The sequence below is a fragment of the Schistocerca piceifrons genome, chromosome X (genome assembly GCF_021461385.2).
Source record: "Schistocerca piceifrons isolate TAMUIC-IGC-003096 chromosome X, iqSchPice1.1, whole genome shotgun sequence".
NCBI classification, from domain to species: Eukaryota; Metazoa; Arthropoda; class Insecta; order Orthoptera; family Acrididae; genus Schistocerca; species Schistocerca piceifrons.
The window spans coordinates 25261668-25283894 of record NC_060149.1 but is presented as its reverse complement, the minus strand read 5'-3'; the positions used below and the strand labels follow the sequence as shown (position 1 = coordinate 25283894).

The following is a 22227-nucleotide window of genomic DNA, read 5'->3' as shown; positions in this document are numbered from 1 at the left end:
TTCATCTTGGATAGGGCCCCAAAACTTCAAAATGGCAGTTTAGGGCCACCTTTACTGCAACTGAAACCATTCGTAAAGTACTTAAAAATTTCTGTGACATTTTAACCCAGATACAGCATCCAGACTATAGTAGCTCATATTGGCACCAAAATTAATCATGTTACTAAGACAGTTATTACATACATCTTGTTTCAGCTAAGGTGTTAAACTCAGGTTCGGTGGATCAGAACAGCATTTCTAAAATGATACTTCGGTGATTCAGGACCAGAATGTCTAGAGAAATGTAGCAATCATTTGAATTGTGATGATGTTTCAATGAAGTTTATGTTCAGGTGATTTTTAAAATAGAACTCATTTTCACAGAGATACAAGAGACCAGTAGGAGAATTTTTACCAGTGAGGGTTTGTTGTCCAGGCTTGTTGCACTGGGGGAAGAGTATCACAGAGTATTTCGTAAGGACATTTCTTTGACAATAGCAGTATTTTTACCAGCATTATATCTACTCACAACCATGATCCATTTTTCCTGTTGTTATCTGAACATAGTTATCAGTTAACTTCACTACACTGATCTGTAAAAGAGCCCTTTCTCAGATTGGTAGCTGGATTCACCATTGTCCATGATTTGAGACACTGTTATACATATTTTTATTAGCTGTAGTTGTTACTCATTCGTTCTGTTTCAACAGGAACCAATACTTTTCATTCCTGCTCAAGTACCAGCATGGTTTCATGTATCCCTGTCTTGAATAAAGTGAAGCCATTCAAAATGCAAATTGTAGTTGCAGGAAACAAGTTTCCCGTCAACACTGCAGTCTGCTTAGGCCTGGGAAGTTTATTTTACAATAATGCTGAAATACAGCTGAACGTATTATCGGAAGTTGTGTGTTCTTTATGTTCTGCTATTTATAAAATTAATTGGATCTTCCCCAGAGGGGAAAATCTATCAATTTGGATCATAGTATCACTTCTAGATTTACAAGCCATTGTTTAGAATCAGTGATTTTTGTTTTATCACCACCCTCGTTAAAGAGGGAGCATATTCTTAGAATAGATCAGGATGTGGCAAGAAATTAACTGCATTCTTCTTGAAGGAACTATCACAGCTATTTGCTTTTGTGATTTATACAAATCATACAGAACCATAATTTATCAACGAAAAATTTATCTTTGAAACCAGCTGCTGAGTATGTACTCTTTAGGTTTGCATGGCCTTTTCTGGCTTTGAGGAATGACATTATAGCTGGCAGTATAGAAAACCTCATACCTGATTCTAAAAAGAACTCTCAGAAAGTTTTATAATACATCATCATTTGTACCACTGTTACAAAATAATTTTTCTTTCATTCAATGGATACCTTTATTCTAACATTTGATAATCGATTTAATTCATCACCCGTGTGTCTTCCAGCAGCGGTATACATTTATTATATTGTGCATGAAACAGTCGTGCATCTGCAGAAAATAGCAACCTATTCAGCAGCCATCACTTATGAAAACCATAATAGTGTCACATGATGCAAGGTATGTCTACATGGAGGGTGATCATGAATTACGAAGTATGCTACAGCAAAACATTCGGTTCAAGTATTTTTCTGACATACTGTGCTTGTCCACTGCTGTGGTAAATGAACTGTAACAATGCATTGTTGGAAGGTGTGGGCAAGCTGGAGGTGGGTGGAGGAGTTGGTGTTGAATGCAGCTAATCAGCTGATATAACACTCTGACAGCGTCAGTCAGACATAGTTCAGCATATCTGAAACAGACACACTACGGATGGCAGGAGATGATCCTTGAACCCAAGGATGCCGGTATAGATGCACTGATGCAGGGTTCACAGTCAAGGGTAGCAGGTGGCCCTGCTACCATTGCATGGCGCCACAGCAGGAGGCAGGATGGAGGTGCAGCAGTGAGACAGAAGCTGGCATCAGTCACTCAGGCAGCTGTTGTTGGGTTGTGGCATGGTGAAGAAAATGTCATTGAGGCACCAATGACTGGTATAGATTGTGGGTCATTGGATGGCCTGGCTGTGGCAAATGATGATGGGCTGGACCTAGGGGCTTCAATCCTGATTCCTGGTGCTAATGACTGCAGAAGAGCCGTGTTTCTGGGTCATATCGAAACTTCGGTAGTGGTGCCAATGTCGGAGACTGGTGTAACTGGCAGTAGATCAGTCAGGCTGCCTCGGATATCTGACAACCCTACGCACTGACTTGTGGGAGCTTTGATTGCGGAAGTGGCTGCTCAACTGATGCTGCTGTATTAGAAGGGCACTGGCTGATAAACTGTGACCTGGTTGTGATGCTGGGCTACTTTCCAAGCTGCTGGGTTCTCAGTCAGGACAGATCCAAATGCTGCAGTTAAATAATCTTGGACAGATGGTTTTAAGCATCTCTGCAACTCGCAGTACACATCTTTCTATGTCCATTTGTCAGTGAATGTTTCATGAGACTTGAGCATCACATTGTTGTAACAACCCCTTTATAGTGAAGTTAAAATGCAGAATGGAAAATCCGGGATGGAATGTAACAATATTGTGAAAAGGAAAGTTGCTACTCACACACCTTGTGAGTTGCGTTTGCATGAGTGTGTATGTGTATGTTTGTTGTCTAATTTTGATGAAGGTCTTACTGGCCGAAAGCTATATTTGTGTATGTGTATGTTTGTTGTCTAATTTTGATGAAGGTCTTACTGGTCGAAAGCTATATTTGTGACAGTCTTTTTGTTGTACCTATCTGCTACTCGGCATCTCTGCTATATGGTGAGTAACAACTTTCCTTTTCACAATAGAATTCCATTATTGATATACTAGAATTCTTGGACTCAACAAGTGCAGTCTCATTTTCAAACACCTGCTTGATCATTGTTGGAACACTTTAGTAGCTGAACAAAAATTTTATCACGTGTAACAGTACTATTCCCACAGTACTGTTGCACTGAGACATATCTTTTTACATTAAACTTTAATACATTGTTCTACAAAACCTTTTTTTTTTTTAAAAAAAACAATTGCACATCGTAAATACAGCTTCCAACTTGAGAAAAGGCCTCTTTTTTTTTCCATCAGTGTGGCGAAGTTAACTATAACTGCCTCTTTCAGTAACACTAGGGCAGATAGGTTGTGGATGGGTACTCCCTTGTGTCTTTTCTTTAATACATTGTCTCTTATTATTGCTGGTTAAAAGAACAGCTAGATAAAGGAAGCAGATGACTGATTTCAAATATTTGTTAGAGGCCTTCAGGTCACGTTGTATTCTTCTAACCTTAGAGTTGGATATTACCATGTATTTTGTCTTTTGTTCCTTTGAAGAAAGTGCAATTTTTGCTCCTTGTGCTTCCACTATTTCATGTGTGTCTCTACACAAGGTGTTTATGTTTCTTAACACAGTTGCAATATCATCTGCATATGGCTGTATCCTACAGGATTACATCATTATTGCTCCTTGTATCACAGGTTCATACAATTTTACTGTCCCTACCCCCTAATTTTCTGTGATTATTATTTAGTCATTATCATGTCAAATGGTTCAAGATGTTCTAAATTCTGAGAATAATAAGAGTAAGCTATAGGGGATAATGTACAATATGTACAAGAATCAAGAGGGAACATTAAAAATGCAATACAGATGACAAAGTACTTGAATTAAAAAGGATATAAGACAGGGGTGTAGTCTTTAATGTCTATTGTTCATTCTCTGCGTCAAAGAAGCAATGATGGAAATAAAAGAAAGTACAAGATGAGATTAAAGTAGGAGTATCGATTATAAGATTTACTGATTGCAACCTGTCCTCAGTGAAAGTGAAAAATTACAAGGTGTATTGAATGGCATGAACAGTTTAAAGGATTCAGAATACGAATTGAGAATAAACTGAAGAAAAGTGGTGAAAGTAATGAGGATTAACAGAAATGAGAGTAGTGATAAACTTAACATCAAAATTCAGGACCACGAAGTACACATAGAAAAGAATTCTACTACCTTGGAAGCAAAATGACCTAAGACAAATGAAGCAATGATGACATAAAAAGCGTGTTAGTACAAGCTAAAAGGGTGTTGTGGGGCAAGAGAAGTCTGCTATCAGACATCTACCCTAACCTGAGAAAGAAATTTCTGAGAATGTATGTTTGGAGCACAACAATGTATGGTAGTGAATAATGGACTGCAGGAAAACTGGAAATATGTAGAATTGATTAGTTTGAGTCCTGGTGGTATAGAAGGATGTTGAATGTTAGGTGGACTGATAAAATATGGAATGAAGTAGTTCTCCACAGAATCAAGGAAAAAAGGAACCTATAGAAAACTAGACATGGCCTGCACCTCAACAGGTATGGGAAGGGGAGGTTGGCAAAACTTATAGGTGACAGCATAGGTGGGGGTGGTGGGATCACTCATGGGAAAATTCCGGTAGTTGTGGGTGTTAGAGCTGTACCTTTTTTAGATTGAAGTCAGCTGATAGGTATTCCTGCTTAAGGGAAGTCTCTCTAACAAAGAAACCACTTTCTACAAAGCTTGGGTATCCGATTAATGAGGGAATTAGTATATTTCATCAAAATATACAAGGTATTCGAGATAAAGTTAGTGAACTGCTTATAGATGTTGACTCTGAAATTATTGGTATATCTGAACACTTCTTAAATAAGGAGATAATTCAGAGGCTTCCTTTACCAGGATACAGGTTGGCTGGCAGCTTTTCTAGGAGCTCTTTGCGGTGTGGGGGAGTAGCCACGTATGTGAGAAACGGTATCCCATTTGAGTCAATTGATGTTTCAAAGTACTGCACTGAAAAGGTGTTTGAATGTTGTGCAGGTGTGGTTAAATTTAGTGGAGCTAAACTTCTTACTGTTGTTATTTATAGATCCCCAGACTCCGATTTCACAACATTTTTGCTAAAGCTAGAGGAGGTTCTTGGTTCACTTTATAGGAAATACAAAAAGTTAGTTATATGTGGTGACTTCAATATTAATTGTATAAGTGATTGTGCAAGGAAAAGGATGCTGGTAGACCTCCTTAATTCATATAATCTTATGCAAACCGTATTCTTTCCAACGAGAGTGCAAGGGAACAGTAGAACAACCATAGACAATATTTTTGTTCATTCGTCATTATTAGAAGGGCATTCTGTTAGCAAAAAGGTGAATGGCCTTTCAGATCATGATGCACAAATTTTAAGTCTAAAAGATTTTTGTGCTTCAACACATGTTAAATATAGTTACCAACTTTTTAGGAAAGCTGATCCAGTTGCTGTACAGACTTTTGTAAACCTTATCAAGGAACAAGATTGGCAAGATGTTTATAGTGCTGATACAGTAGACGATAAATATAATGCTTTCCTCAAGACTTTTCTCGTGCTCTTTGAAAGTTGCTTTCCGTTAGAACGTTTAAAACAGGGTACTAGCACAAACAGGCAGCCTGGGTGGCTGACTAAAGGGATAAGAATATCTTGTAGAACAAAGTGGCAATTATATCAAAACGTTAGAAACAGTCAAAATCTAAATGAAGCAGCCCATTACAAACAGTATTGTAAGGTGCTTAAAAAAGTTATTAGGAAGGCAAAAAGTATGTGGTATGCAGATAGAATAGCTAAGTCTCAGGATAAAATTAAAACCATATGGTCAGTCGTAAAGGAAGTGGCTGGTCTGCAGAGACAGGTCGAGGATATAGAATCAGTGCGTAGTGGGGATGTCCGTGTTGCTGATAAGTCGCATATATGTACAGTACTTAATAATCACTTTCTGAATATAGCAGGTGAACTAAATAGAAACCTAGTCCCAACAGGGAATCATATAGCGCTCTTAGAAAAAAGTGTTCCGAGACTGTTACCTGAAATGCTCCTCCATGATACTGACAAGAGGGAGATTGAGTTAATAATTAAATCACTAAAGACCAAGAACTCTCATGGATATGACGGGGTATCTAGCAGAATACTGAAGTATTGTTCCACGTATATTAGCTCAGTACTTAGCCATATCTGTAACTTTTCCTTTAGCAGTGGTCGGTTTCCTGACCGATTAAAGTACTCGGTAGTGAAGCCACTTTATAAAAAGGGAGACAGGGGTAATGTTGACAATTATAGACCTATTTCTATGCCATCGGTGTTTGCTAAAGTTATCGAGAGGCTTGTATATACAAGGTTACTGCAGCATTTAAATTCACATAATTTGCTGTCAAATGTACAGTTTGGTTTTAGAAATGGCTTAACAACTGAAAATGCTATATTCTCTTTTCTCTGTGAGGTTTTGGACGGATTAAATAAAAGGTTGAGAACGTTAGGTGTTTTCTTTGATTTAACGAAGGCTTTTGACTGTGTTGACCACAAAATATTACTGCAGAAGTTGGAACATTATGGAGTAAGGGGAGTAGCTTACAATTGGTTCGCCTCCTACTTTAAGAACAGAAAGCAGAAGGTAATCCTCCGCAATATTGAGAGTGGTAATGATGTTCAGTCCCAATGGGGCACTGTTAAATGGGGCGTTCCCCAAGGGTCGGTGCTGGGGCCACTGCTGTTCCTTATTTATGTAAATGATATGCCTTCTAGTATTACAGGTGATTCAAAAATATTTCTGTTTGCTGATGACACCACCTTGGTAGTGAAGGATCTTGTGTGTAATATTGAAACATTATCAAATAATGTAGTTCATGAAGTAAGTTCGTGGCTTGTGGAAAATAATTTGATGCTAAATCACAGTAAGACTCAGTTTTTACAGTTTCTAACCCACAATTCAACAAGAACTGACATTTTAATCAGACAGAATGGGCATGTTATAAGCGAGACGGAACAGTTCAAGTTCCTAGGCGTACGGATAGATAGTAAGCTGTTGTGGAAAGCCCATGTTCAGGATCTTGTTCAGAAACTAAATGCCGCTTTATTTACCATTAGAACAGTATCTGAAATAAGTGACATTTCAACACGAAAAGTAGTATACTTCGCATATTTTCATACGCTTATGTCATATGGTATTATTTTTTGGGGTAATTCTTCTGATTCAAAAAGGGTATTTTTGGCTCAAAAACGGGCTGTTCGAGCTATGTATGGTGTAAGTTCGAAAACCTCTTGTCGACCCCTATTCAATAGTCTGGGAATTTTGACATTGCCCTCACAGTATGTATTTTCTTTAATGTCGTTTGTTGTTAGCAATATTAGCTTATTCCCAAGAGTTAGCAGCTTTCACTCAGTTAATACTAGGCAGAAATCAAATCTGCATGTGGAATGCACTTCCTTGACTCTTGTGCAGAAAGGAGTGCAGTATTCTGCTGCATCCATTTTCAATAAGCTACCACAAGAACTCAAAAATCTTAGCAGTAGCCCAAACACTTTTAAGTCTAAACTGAAGAGTTTCCTCATGGCTCACTCCTTCTATTCTGTCGAGGAGCTCCTGGAAGAGATAAAAAATTAAGCAAATTCCAGTGTTACATTCTTGATTTTCTTTATTTAAACTAACGACTTGTTTCATTTTATGTGTTTCTACAATCGTGTTATAATTTCATGTATTGACTCGTTCCATGACCATGGAGACTTCTCCTAAATGTGGTCCCACGGAACAATAAATAAATAAATAAATAAATAAATAACAGTGACAAGGAGGAGGAAGAGGATGATAGGACATGTGTTAAGACATTGGGGAGTAACTTATTTGATACTAGAGGTCACTATAGAGAGTAAAAACTATAGGGGAAGGCAAAGGTTGAAGTACAACCAACAAATAATTAAGACTGAAGGGTACAAGTGGGACACTGAGTTGAAGAGGTTAGCACAAGAGGAATTCCTTTCAGGCCATATTGAACCAGTCAGAAGACTGGTGATCAGATAAAATAAACAAATAATTAATTTTTTGTATCTTCCTGAGTTCATTCTCTTGGCATTAATGATTTCTTCATCTATGTTTGTGTGTATTTCTGTCTGTTGGATGAAATCCTGCGTCTGTTGGCCGAAATCCTGTCTTGTCATTAAATAATAAAATATGAAGATTTCTAAGTGAAAAAGGATGAGGAAAGTATACAAGAAATAAATGTGGATCATCACCAATGTTAGCCTTGTAACTGCTCACGGGCTTAAAGCTATATCCCCATTAACATATTGTTTCCTTGCCGTCATCTAAATGTTACATGTATACAAATTTCTGATTGCTTGGTGTAGGCTGGGCTAGTCCTCAGCATCAACCCTCTACAGTTGTAAACTGTGTATGTATGGTACTCAAGTGATCTTCACTTAACCGCCTGGATTGTGAAAAAGGTACAAGGCTCTAAAAGAAAGGGAAATACAGAAGCGTCCGATCCTGCCCGTCTGCTTTGACCCATGACGTCACAAATATGGCGGAAACAAAAACAAACACACACACTTTCCACAAGAAGCCTAATGACACTAACGGGACAAGCGCGGGAAATGGGGTGTTTTGGGTGGGGGGCGAACTAAATATAAACAAATTTAGACGCCTTGCGTAGCTACAACGTGTAAGTGAAGACAGCCATGCATGAATACCCACCCACCTCCCCAGGGGTCGTAACCCCTGCAACCTATAGAAGATAAAGATGCTTCAGTAGCTGATTAGTGTTTTTTGTCTTTAAAAAAAAAAAAAAAACCTCACGGGATAGAACGAACAGATCAGACAGATAAATATAATAAACTAAAACAGAAATTGGAGGAAACAGATAATTAAAATAAGTAATAAGTGTTTTTAAATTAAAAAAAAAAAATCTCACGAGATAGAACGAACAGATCAGAAAAGTAAATAAAATAAGATAAAACAGAACTGGAGACAGCCACACTCAAACCAAACTCCGCGCCGTCATGACGTCACACACAACACCACCCTTACGTCACGGGTCAAAGCCGACGCTTGGGATCGGACGCTTCTGTCGACCCAAAGAAAGGACCCTCAACTTCAAGCAGCCAACTTCAGAGTCATGTGCTGCAGCTCAAGTGTAGTAGAGTTACTCAGGTATAGAGGCTTCTGCCTTAGTCAGCACAACATTGTATTTTCCTTCATTGTCCTTGAAAAGGTGATATGTGCTACTTAAAAAATAACATGCTGGGGGTATCCCATTACTGTAGAACAATACAACACTTTTGATTTTGGATCTGTTAATGTAATACACACACCCCAAAATTAGAACTCAATGCGAAATGGAAAGGAGAAGTAATATCAGACCTATGCAATGTTATATAAAGACAAATGGAATGTTGAGAAATAGCTGTGACTTACCTTTCTTATGTTTGACACATCAACCTTAAGACATCAGAGCATGATTTTCAGTCACAGGGTATGCTTTGTATCCCAAATGCCATGTATTGCTATAATTTTTAATGCTTGGATAGTTAGTGATTGCATGTGGATGCAAAGGAATATTTGGATCAGCTGGAAAGTGTGGGTTAGCTAAGGACATAGTACATATCCCCTTCATTTTGTTTCGATTTCTCTGATGACCAACCAATTTAGAGAAATACTGTATCTGCCAAGGAGAAAGAGCTCAAAGTGAAGGTCACCAAATGGGCACCTTATGCTAAAACGGTACAGCTGACAAACTTAGCTACTCAATTTGCTTCAGACCTCAAGAAAAACCTTGCAAACCTGCATGTTTCTACACGTGTATAGAAAGATAATACCACAAATACCTACTGTACTTGTAAATGTTCTTGCAAAGTAACACACACAATTACCAGAGGTGAATTTCAGATACCACCATGAGTGAAACAAAAATAAACTGTAAGTATAATGCATCTGGCTTGGAGCCTCCGTCAAATCCCAATAATGTGTTTCCACCTCAACTTATATCCCCTTCTCTAATAAAAGTAGATTAATGCAGGAAAGGAAAATATGAACTGAGTAAATAAATCTGAAAACATGAGAAGAGAAATCTCTGGACCTGAAACACAGTTCAACACATCTACAGTGGAACAAGCAAGACCTAAGACACTATTCTTGGTATCTTGGTTTCATCACAAAGATGGGAGGATTAAGACAAACCTCGCCACTAAAATGCATCCCATAACTCTGTGGAATATGAATGGCTTCAGGACTTCTGTCAAAGATTTGAAGTTCCTTGTCGAGGGAATTCTTCTTGTGTTCCCAGGAGACGATGCAAAACACTTGTGCTAAGTTATTGTTAAAGAAGCTAAAGCTGCCATTAACCTGAAGATTAGTTTGAATACCACAGTGCTTTGCTTGTCATGCTCCTATTAGAGGTTGTATGCCCTTGCCTTCCTCTGACCTTTGAAGTGACTTACCCAGGCAGTTGTAGGGAGACCTACAGTTTAATGTGGGTTCTGAACCATATTGAACTTATCTGTTATCTGATCAAATTAACCTTTGATTTTCTACCACGTCATCTCAGGTAACTAGAGCGATGTTCCAAAGGTCATACAGGTTCTTTGAGTGGGGTTAGGCCAATTTTCTCGAATGTTCTATTTCATCTCAGGCCTTAAGATTTAAATGGGTTGCTAGGGTTGACATTGCAAAGGTCATATGTTCCTTGCTTGGGGTGTGGCCAGTTTCCTCAAATGGTCCATTTCATGTCAGCCCATACGATTTCATTGGGGCAGAGGTCTTGTGGAGAAGCAGGCCTGTCAAGAAGAGATCTCATTCAGTTCTGTAAACCATTCCTGCATCATAGCTGACTTGTGTATTGGAGAGTGATCCTACTAGAATAGATTACTACTGAGAATATAGTGGTCGCACTTATGGAATCTGAACATTAATTGTAATATGAGTGTGCTAGGCAGCATCAAGTTGGCCATTTATCCTGTGAACCATCCTTTTTCTACTGGGACACAAACAGCCTCAAACTACCAGAAACATTGCCACTGGAAAATGACTTAGTGGTTCGTCTGGAGATTGAAATGGCCACCATGCAGCCTCAGTAGAGCTCCAGTACTAGAGCAGAGAGGACGTCAGCAACAGCTTACAATTTTTACATAGATTTTATACATTTTTTGTTTAGTGGTGTTCCTACATGCTTCTGACTAGGAATGAACAGTAGTAGATATTTATTTCTCTGCTTTTAGTAGTGCTGTTTATTTTGTTGTAAGAATTCACTTTTTTTTTTTATCTTTTGTGTAGAGTGAGTTAACATTGCTGTATAGTTGTCCACTACATTAGTTACCAGTGCCACTTTATTTATTTAATCTTCCAACCTATTTGCATTTGCTTGTCTGCCAGTGTGCAGGAGACTAGTGTCAGTGACAAGCTTGGTGTTCTATAGTTACTTGCATTTATGTTGGATAGTGAAAATCCTTGTCTAAAAGACATAATTTCTTTCCCATATGAATTCTAGCAGTAGAATGGGTAGGGAGTGGGCATGCCATATGTGAACTCAGGATATGGTGTCTGCATGGGAAACGTCAGGTGTCACTCGATTTGCCCAGAAATTCTGCTGCTGAGGCACCGTCAAGTGTGCCCAATGCAGGGGAACTGCACTCACTGCAGAGTGCGAGGCAGGTTTAATGTTTTGACGTTATTCGAGGTGGGGAGAGAATGTGGGGCTGGCCATCTGGCCTCACCAATTCATCCTGTGATTGGACAAGTGGCCAATCCTTCAGCAGGGTATGAGCAGGCAAATTGAAGGAGGTGTTCTACTGATTATCGAGACCACCAATGTTAGACATATTCTGGAACCCCTTAAAGAAATAGCATCTAGGGCTGGAAAGAAGTTCAGTGTGCACTCAGTACTTCTGTCCAGCAAGGGGCTCATCCAAGATGTGGAAGAGGCTGTGGGTGCAGGGTGCAGTCATCTTCAAGTTTTGACTTGTGTCAGCACCAGTAAGGTCTGTCCCTTGGTTTCTGAGGCCATCCTTACTTCATACGTGCAGCTGGCAGAACTGTTGAAGACTGCTGGCCTCACTCATAGGGTGCAATCAGATCTTACAGTTTGAAGAATTGATCAGAGTCTGGTGGTTAGACATGAGTGAACAATCGCAACCAGAGGCTCTGTTGATTTTGTTATAGACCTGGTCGCAGATTTCTGTCCTGTGTTTGGGATGAGGCATTGTAGGATTTGCGTTGATAGGTCAGGGGGGCACTACACAGAGGAGACAGCTACTCAGCTAACAGAGTACTTGCCTGGGCAATAGTTTGAGGTCCTCTGATGAACATTCACTAGTCGATAAGCAGAATGTGAATTCAGATTATGTACAAAGTCCCTGAATTCACCACCCTTTGTCACATTCAAATTGTACTCAGAACCAAGAAAAGAAAGTAGAAAGCTGTGAAATATTTAATGAGGAGTGGAAAGTATACTATAAAGACAGCTTAGATGCCATAGGAGGGGGAGTGTTCATCACAACTGACAGAAATATTGTCTGTCAAGGTCAAAACAGAGTCTGACTAAGAAGTTATCTGGATTTGAGTAACCAGCCTAAGTGTATTCAAGTTAATCATCGAATGTTTTTATCAGCCACCCACTCAGGAGCATAGTAGTACCAATCGTGCAGTATTAGTTGGAAGCAACTTAAACATACCAAGTTAAACTGGGATGTATATGGATTCATTGCAGATTGTATGGACAGACTGTCGTGTAAAGTTATTCTGAGCACATTGTCCAGAAACTGTCTTCAGCAGCTAGTTTGACAACTGATGTGTAATAGAAATACTTCAGACTTGGTACCTACTAATAGTCCTGACCTTACGAACAGTGTTAATTTAGACAGAGAATAGTGATTGTGGTATCATCATAGCAACAATGCTTACTTAAGTTCATAAATCAATCCATCAAGAATGGTTGGAGAGCTTTTATGCTGGAAAATTCTGAGGAAACGGAGATTGCTGCATTTTCATTTTTTTTTTTTAGAGAGAGAGAGAGAGAGAGAGAGAGAGAGAGAGAGAGAGAGAGAGATATGCGGGAAGTGCTGAAGAAACTGGTACAGTAGGCATGCATATTCAAATACAGAGATATGTAATCAGCCAAAATACAGCGCGGCGTACACACGGTGCTCTGAATCATAATCAATTTTAGTTTACATGGAGTGGGATGAGGGGTGAAGAAAAACTATTCATACTGCAAAGAAGAAGGAAAAACGGCAACACCTATATAAGATAACAAGTGTCTAGTGCAGTTGTTAGATTGGTTATTGCTGCTACAATGGCAGGTTATCAAGATTTAAGAGAGTTTGCACAAGTCGGTGTACAAGCGATGGGACACAGCATCTCTGAGGTAGAGATAAAGTAGGGATTTTCCCACACGACCATTTCAGGAGTGTACTACAAATATCAGGAATCTGGTAAAACATCAAATCCCCGACATCGCTATGGCCGGAAAAAATCCTGCAAGAATGGGACCAACGATGACTGAAAAGAATCGTTCAACATGACAGAACTGCAGCCCTTCCACAAATTGCTACAGATTTCAGTGCTGGGCCATCAACAAGTGTCAGCATGTGAATCATTCAACGAAACATCATCGATATGGGCTTTTGGAGCCAAAGGCCCACATGTGTATCCTTGAGATTGCCTGACACAAAGTTTTATGCCTCGCCTGGGCCCGTCAACACCGACCTTGGACTGTTGATGACAAACATGTTGCCTGGTTGATGGAGTCTCGTGTCAAATTGTATCAAGCGGATGGACGTGTACAGGTGTGGAGACAACCTCATGAATCCATGGACCCTGTACGTCAGCAGGGGACTGTTCAAGCTGGTGGCGGCTCTGTAAAGGCGCGGGCGTGTGCAGTTGGAGTGATATGGGACTCCTGATATGTCTAGATATGACTGACAGGTGACACGTATGTAAGCATCCTCTCTGATCACATGAAACCATTGTGCATTTCGACATACTTCGGCAATTCCAGCAAGACGATGCAGCACCCCACACATCCAGAATTGTTACAGAGTGGCTCCAGGAACACACTTCTGTTGGCCACCAAACTTCCCAGGCATGAACATTATTGAGCATATCTGGGATGCCTTTCAACATGCTGTTTAGAAGAGATCTCTGCCTCCTCTTACTGTTATGTATTTAAGGACAACCCTTGCGTGATTCACAATATAAATTTGCTCCAGCACTACTTCAAGCATTAGTCACGTCCATACCACGTCGTGTTACGGCACTTCTGCATGCTCACGGGTGCCCTAAACAATATTAGGCAGGTGTACCAGTTTCTTTCGCTCTTCAGTGTGTAAAAAGATGATATGCAGAGCACATAGTAACTTTCAACCCAATACATTAACGAAAGATTTTACTAAGAACCCAAGAAAATTCTGCTCCTACATAAAATCACCAAAATAGTCAAAAGGTAGGAATTTTAATATTTTTAACATTTTGCGGCCCTGTCACCAACTGTATTAATATTAATTTTAAATTAACAACAGCCTCAGTTGCAATGTTCACCTAGATTTACCTAGGTTTCAGATGGGATAACCTAACCTTCTTCAAAATAAAAGGAACTACAATTCGTCCATATGGACGACGTCAAAAACTAAAAACTATAATATGGTAATACATCGTCATATTTCAATAACTTAGCTGGGAAACAGCCTCGGCCCCGCTTCGCGACCGCAGTACGGCAGCAACAGATGTTGTACTGGAACTGGCTGTAGCCTCGAGAGCGCGTGCACGATAGTGTGTCATGCGTACTTGTTAACACTGGTACCAACATGTACTCCTAAACTTTAAATTTTATGCATAACCAGGTGCGGCTAACGAATTGATGTATATGTTATCCTGTAAGGAACAAAGATATATCAACTGTCTTAACATTTGTAATAATTTGTTGGACGTCAAAAGTGAAGGGAGCAATGCGTTAACTATTTTAAGCCAACGTAGCATATTCGGCCTAATCATCGAACTTGACCGCATGAGGATAACTACGGGTTTGAAATATTAGATAATCCCATCTATTCAGTAAATGGGAGTGCTAAAACCATGTTGGCAAGGGTATAATGATTACTCCCTAAAATTATGACAGATGGAATAACGATTGGAAACCTTCAAAAAAGTTTTTGTTTCGCAGCTGCAGCTGGTCGTTAAGGAGGTTAATTTTTTCATATAATAAGTGTTTAAAAATTTGCATTTCTTCCAAAATATCCAACCTCGCACCCTTCACTTCGCAATGCAATAGCTGAGTATTATCCGGAGTGTTGGGTGTGTGAGCCATTTGCACTAAGTGTTCAGCGAATGTCGAACCACACGTGACATCTCCAACTTTAATAGGGATATGTTCCTTGTGTCTTGTTAGTAAGGCTCTTCCTGTTTGGCTACTGTAATATGCAGTTACAGATAATCTTAGTATGTGTTGTTTTATATTATCATTCAGGCAGTCTCTTACCATTAACTAATTATTTACTGACTCGTCTTCATGACTGTAATCCATGTTTTGTTTTTGGTGACTATTGTATGAGCCAAAATGTACTTTTATTCACAGTGCAGAAGATTTGTGTGTGTTGAGTTTTTCACTTGTCATATTACCAAGACAAAGTTTAGAAAGAGACTTTTTTCTAATGTTAATATGAAACAATATGCATTAAATGTATCTGTTTTTTTCCAAAACTATTGACTTGAACACTATTAAAAGAATTAAGTTATTATTATTATTATTATTATTATTATTATTATTACATCATCGTCATCTGCAGAAGTCAGAGCAATCTCTTCTTGTATGGGTGAACTAACAGCAGATGTTGCCACTACAGATGATCTTCATTGACCTGAAGCCTAAAACCTATGACATCTATTATGGAAAACTAACTGCTTACCATCGGAAAAGAGGGATGTCTTCTATGTAGTATGTGTGTCATACAACAAGGAAGGAAAACATAAAATAGAAAAAAGTGCATCTAAACATGGAATCAAACTACTGCCTATTTTTGTAGAAAGCCTACTAAGTTGACTACTCACCTGTAGCGATCAGCAGCAAAACTTTGCCAGTTAAGGCTTCACATAAGCCACTGCAGCGTATTTTATCATCATCTTCTGGAATATTTATAGAATTCAGACAGAAGTTTGTGTAATATTTCAAGTAATAATTCCACTTCTGCATGGTCTCAGCATAATCCTGAAAAATACCATGTTGCATTTTATTCCTATCAGTGCTTTACCATACTTCGACTCTGGCTGCGATTTTATGCCGTCACTTTTTGTGCTGTCAATTGTAAGTCTGGGGCTGTCTCAGCTGGGTTTATCTTAGTATTTTGGCAAATTTCTGTAGTTAGCAACAAAAATGTGATACAAAAGTACAGTTCTAACAAGTTATCTTCTATGTAATGCCTAAAATTCAGTGCCATTTTCCTTTTTAGTCTTCCTTTCTTTAGTTTTTCCTTTTCCTTGGTTTTTCCTTTTCCTTGGTTTTTCCTTTTCCTTGGTTTTTCCTTTTCCTTGGTTTTTCCTTTTCCTTGGTTTTTCCTTTTCCTTGGTTTTTCCTTTTCCTTGGTTTTTTCCTTTTCCTTGGTTTTTTCCTTTTCCTTGGTTTTTTCCTTTTCCTTGGTTTTTTCCTTTTCCTTGGTTTTTTCCTTTTCCTTGGTTTTTTCCTTTTCCTTGGTTTTTTCCTTTTCCTTGGTTTTTTCCTTTTCCTTGGTTTTTTCCTTTTCCTTGGTTTTTTCCTTTTCCTTGGTTTTTTCCTTTTCCTTGGTTTTTTTCCTTTTCCTTGGTTTTTTTCCTTTTCCTTGGTTTTTTCCTTTTCCTTGGTTTTTTCCTTTTCCTTGGTTTTTTCCTTTTCCTTGGTTTTTTTCCTTTTCCTTGGTTTTTTTCCTTTTCCTTGGTTTTTTTCCTTTTCCTTGGTTTTTTTCCTTTTCCTTGGTTTTTTTCCTTTTCCTTGGTTTTTTTCCTTTTCCTTGGTTTTTTTCCTTTTCCTTGGTTTTTTTCCTTTTCCTTGGTTTTTTTTCCTTTTCCTTGGTTTTTTTCCTTTTCCTTGGTTTTTTTCCTTTTCCTTGGTTTTTTCCCTTTTCCTTGGTTTTTTCCCTTTTCCTTGGTTTTTTCCCTTTTCCTTGGTTTTTTTACTTTTCCTTGGTTTTTTTACTTTTCCTTGGTTTTTTTACTTTTCCTTGGTTTTTTTACTTTTCCTTGGTTTTTTTCCTTTTCCTTGGTTTTTTACTTTTCTTTATCCATACTAATTTTTGTTTTCCATACAATCTAACCTGCCAGTATCGCTTTTGAGATTATTTCAGCTTCAATTCTCTTCGGAATATTTAACTATCATTACTTCCATGTTGCATTCTAGAAGAGACAGTTAAACATCATGTTACTCCTTGTATGGTGCCTGTATCTGCTTTCTAGTGTAGAATTGCACCCAATATGTTTTGGTTCCTAGTACCTGAATGCTTGATACTTCTTAAGGCTGTAGTAGTCAGCCTGGTCCCTACTGCCCACTAGTGGTCATTCAAGCTTTCATGATGGGTGGCAGGTGGTTGGGATTTAAGACTTTTTCACTAAGTTTCCATGAAATTTTGACATGAAGTATTTGTTAAGTAATTATTATTATATGCTTTAGCTTGCTGTAATTGCTTTATAAATTTTGAAAATTAAAGTCATTTCCTTAATTTCTAAATTACCATTACTGTGCACCTGGTAGGTGGTTAAAAAATTTTACTACTAAAACACATACAAATGTGGACAGTAGGTAAAAAAGGTTGACTATCAGTGTCTTAAGGTATGCCTTTCATCTCTTTCTTTGTATGATTCTTCTTTAATTATGTACTGAGTCAACATTAATAATATAGAAATGATGCGTGGCGTACCTTTGTTTGTTCACTGTATACGGTCTTGTTGTGTGAAGTTTTGAGGTCTTGAAGCCTTTGTCATTATATTCAGTGCAATATACTTATTTACACAGGGTTTGTTGTGTGGACATGGTAATACTGTGATGATATGTATTCCATACAACTGATCAGTTTTTACAAATATGATTGATAAATTATGTTACAAGAAATTTGTTTGTGTGTGTTGCAGATTTAAAGAAGGTTGAAATTACTGATATACAATTAACTTCCAAACGGGTTAGTGCTTGTGACAATGCAACGTTCTTATGCAAGGTGCATCCCTCAAACAGCAGTGTATGGTGGGAATTTGAAGATGTTAACATCAGCATTTCAGATGATAGGTAAGTCATAAATTGTGTCCTGAAATAAAGTAACATAAAGGTATATGTGAAAAACTATTTTTGTAGTTTGATGAGTTCTCCAGTCCATGCTTGGTAGAACAATTTCAAACTTATGAAAAAAGAAAACTGTTATCGTCAAGTGCTTATGTTTTCATTCATAAGTTTTTCATAGTTGTTTTATGTGCCATACATTAGTTAACTTATTAGACTGAAACAAAGCTTTCAACATCTAGTTTAGTTGAAATGAACTTCAGAACACACTTATTCTGTACCTTCTCTTGATTTGTGTGAGTGTACAATACATACTCTGTTGTGGTGTGAATGGATCACAAATAATAGCTCGAGTTACAGTGATAATGTTAGTCATGTCCATTATTGTGCCAATAACATACAAGATTATGTTCGTCTGTGATGTTAAGTGCCACTAAAATGTTGCATTATTTTAACCCCTGTTTCATGAAGCGTAATGTCAGGCTGATACAAATAAAAAGAATCACAAAAAAGAAGTGTTTCAAAGAAGAATCACAAAAAAATTGAGTCTTTTCTGGAGAAATTGAATAATATCATAGCTGATAATGATCAGCATGTTACTTGGAATGAAATATAGATAGATACTATTGTATGCACCAATGAGATGATAGAGGAGAAACAAATATAACCAAGAGACTGATGGGTAACAGAATAAATAAAAAAGTAAGGCAGAAAAGGAATATATTGAGAAAAGGAAAGTCAGGAAATGAGGAAACAGAGCGTATATGAAGGTTAGAGCTGTCCTGTACAAATGAAGTACCAAGTCTGTATTAATTGGAAATATAGATAGATAATTATTGACTGATAGTTATCATATGAGGTATCAGACAATATGTGACTGGATTGAGAATTTATTGGTTGGGAGGATGCAGCATGTTGCCCTGGATGGAGTGTCATCGACAAACGTAGAAGTAACTTTGAGTGTATCCCAGGGAAGGGTGTTGAGACCCTTGCTGTGCATGTTGTATAGTAATGATCTTGCAGACAATATTAACAGTAATCTCAAACTTTTTACAGATGATGCGGTTATCTACGATGAAGCACAGCCTTAACAAAGCTGTACAGATATTCAGTTTGACCTTGGTAAGAGTTTGACGTGGTGAAATGATCGGCAACTCGCTTTCAGTGTTCAAAAATGCAAAATTTTTGGACAATCTGTGTTAATTCACCACAAATAAGGCAACTTTATTCATGGTGTAGTCCTTGGAAATTGGCAAATATGATGGCTCCTTTCTGCCATTCTGTCATGCATCCATGTTGACCCATCCTATGAATATAATATTGGTGACTCACATTTGGAATTTTGTAAACTCGTACAAATACTTGGGTGTAACACTTAGTAGGGACATGAAGTGGAACAATCGCATAGGCTCAGTCGTGGGTAAAGCAGGTAGCAGACTTCAGTTTTTTGTAGAATGCTATGGAAATGCTATCCATCTAGAAAAGAGATTGTTTACAAATCACTTGTGTGACCCATCCTAGAACATTGTTCAAGTGTGTGGGACCCATACCAAATTGGACGAGCAGGGGATATTGAGTGTATGTAGGGAGGTACAGTAAGCTGGGTCAACGTGGATGCATGACAGAATGGCAGAAAGGAGCTGTCATATTTGCCCATTCCCAGGACTACACCATGAATAAAGTTGCCTTATTTGTGGTGAATTAACACAGATTGTCCAAAGTGCATACAAGGAATGGTCTACTATTCACATCAGGTAGCACTGTGTAAGAATGTGGTTGTAAAAAAGAAATAAAAATAAAAAATAAATAAAAAAAATAAAAGAATAAAAAAATTCTGTAAACGACAGGGACCGAAGGTCAGTGACAAGTCCAACAGGAAATGCTGCTGTCAGTGAGTGAGTGTCCATGCTAACAAATTTCTGAACTAAAATTTTGAAGTGAAATGAGTGCAATGGACAATTGAATTTGGGGTAACTTGGGAAAGGCCATTGCTTGCATTGGAACATAAAAATGCACATCCTCAGTGGGCTAAACAACCTAGAAATTTGACAGTAGTTGACTGGAGATATACAGTGTGGTCCAAGGAGCTGTAGTTTTCTCTTTTGAAATGATGTGAGGTGTCCTGTGCATTAATTAAACAAAGAGCTATCTAATCTGGAGTGTTTTGAAGGTGTAGTTCGTTGGAGGTGGTTTGGTGATGGTTTGGGTGTGTTTTGCTTATCATGATGTGGACCTACTCATTAAGATTACCATGAAGATGAACTAGGACGTTTATTTCAGCACTTAGTGACTAAGTGTTGCCCTTCTTATAAATCTTCGTGGTCAGTACGTTCTGTGCTCTCTAGTCTTCCAAGATGACAACCACGTCCACAGGGCTACACACATACATTATTGGTTTGATGAATACACAGGCACCCTGTTGCATGTTGACTGTCTTTTTAAATTGTCCAATCTTAATCCCATAGAAAATATCTGGGGCATAGTGGTACTGCAGGGCAAACAGAGCAATCAACATCCCCTCAATTTGGTAGCCTTACAGAATCTAATCATCAGTGAATGGGAAACTTGCTGGCAGATTAAAACTGTGCACTGGACTGGGACTTGTACCCAGGACCTTTGTCTTTCAAAGGCAAGTGCTGTACCAAGAGAGCACTTGTCTGCAAAAAGCAAAGGTCCCGGGTTTGAGTCCTAGTCCGGTGTACAGTTTTAATCTGCCAGCAGGTTTCATATTAGTGCACGCTCCACTGCAGAGTGAAAAATTCATTCTGGGATCAATGAGTGGGCTCAGCTAGATATGACATACCTGAAGAAAGGCAAAAGTAAGGGTTACATATTGTCAGCGCACCATCTCCTGGGGATGAAATTTTTTTCTGGTGTGTTTATTTTTCGTCTTTTCTCTCCGTTCATCAGGGAGAGAAGGGGGGCTGATAACCAATGATTTGTAGGAGAAGTAAGAATAGAAGAAGAATAAATTTTGAATTACACATATAATTTTTTTATGGCTCTGAAATTAGTTAAAGTTGTTTGTAAATACATTTTGTTTTTCAGACATATTGTTGATAGAATTGAAGATGAGTCCAGACTGACAGTAATTTGCGTCAATATGAGTGATGCCGGCAACTACACATGTTTTGCATCTGCAGGAGAGGATGAGGTGTCTCAAGCTATATATTTAAATGTTACAAGTAAGTGATGACTAATTAATTACTTCTCTTTCATCAGTGATGCCATGACACAATAACTTATCATATGTTGTTACTATTTAAAACATGATTGAAATGATTAACTTGACATTGTAGTAGTAGTAGTAGTAGTAGTTGTGGTTGTTGTTGTTGTTGTTGTTGTTGTTGTTTTGTAGGAATACATGCTTCACGGCGATATACATTAATAAAATACTCTTGGGTTCCAAGCTGTGTCAAGTGGTTAACTGCCCACAAGCTTTTGGCAGAAATTGGTTGACTGTCATCTGAATGCCATTGCTGTGCTTGTATAGCTGCATTGCCGCCAGTGATGTCACTGGGGCCTAGTCCCACTCCATATAAGGCGATGTTTTGGTGGCAGGACCGCTGTGCCTGCTTCAGCTCCCCAATCACAGGATGCAAGGCCACACTCAGCTGCAGTCCACCGTGTTTATTGAGGCTGTTGTCTGATGTTTCAATTTATGTTGCTTCATGTACTACACTACCTCAGAAGCTGTTGGTCCATTTAATAATAGTAGTATTGTAAAATGCTATTCGGTGTCTGTTTTCCAGTGCATGCTCAGCTAAAGCTGATGTTTCGGGGTAGCATAGGTGGTAACACCTTTCATGTTCTGTGCGATACAGTTCAATAGTGTGGACAGTCTGACCAACATAAAACTACCCACACACACACATTATTTTGTATATTCTACGTGTTCTGAGGCCTACATCAACTTTCACAGGCTTCAATAGTTGCCAGATCTTTACTGGAGGCCTGAAGACTGTGTCGAATTTGTTTCTTCAGGGGCTGTCTAATCTTCCCTGTTATTCAGCCACAGAACAGTAAAAATGCAGTCTTCTTTGTGTCTTCTTCAGAGGTCTTAAATGAAACAGCTCACAAAATTTGTCTGCTGTTGTAACTGTTTCCCTTGAAAACTTTACACAAGTGGCTCAGTTCCCTCAACAGCTTTTCTGCATCTGAGATGGTATTTTGTATATTCCAAGTGTTCTGAGGCCTACATCAACCTTCACATGTTTCA

General features: G+C 38.5%; 1 protein-coding gene across 1 annotated transcript in view; it reads left to right on the top strand.

Moving 5' to 3' along the window:
- The window catches only part of LOC124721224 (tyrosine-protein phosphatase 69D), a 459889-nt gene that overhangs the window by 12418 nt on the left and 425244 nt on the right, over positions 1 to 22227 (top strand). The window contains exons 2-3 of the mRNA XM_047246080.1: positions 17867 to 18017; positions 21057 to 21193. Coding sequence (XP_047102036.1) covers positions 17867 to 18017; positions 21057 to 21193 — 288 coding nt within the window. The remainder of the gene's footprint in view (positions 1 to 17866; positions 18018 to 21056; positions 21194 to 22227) is intronic.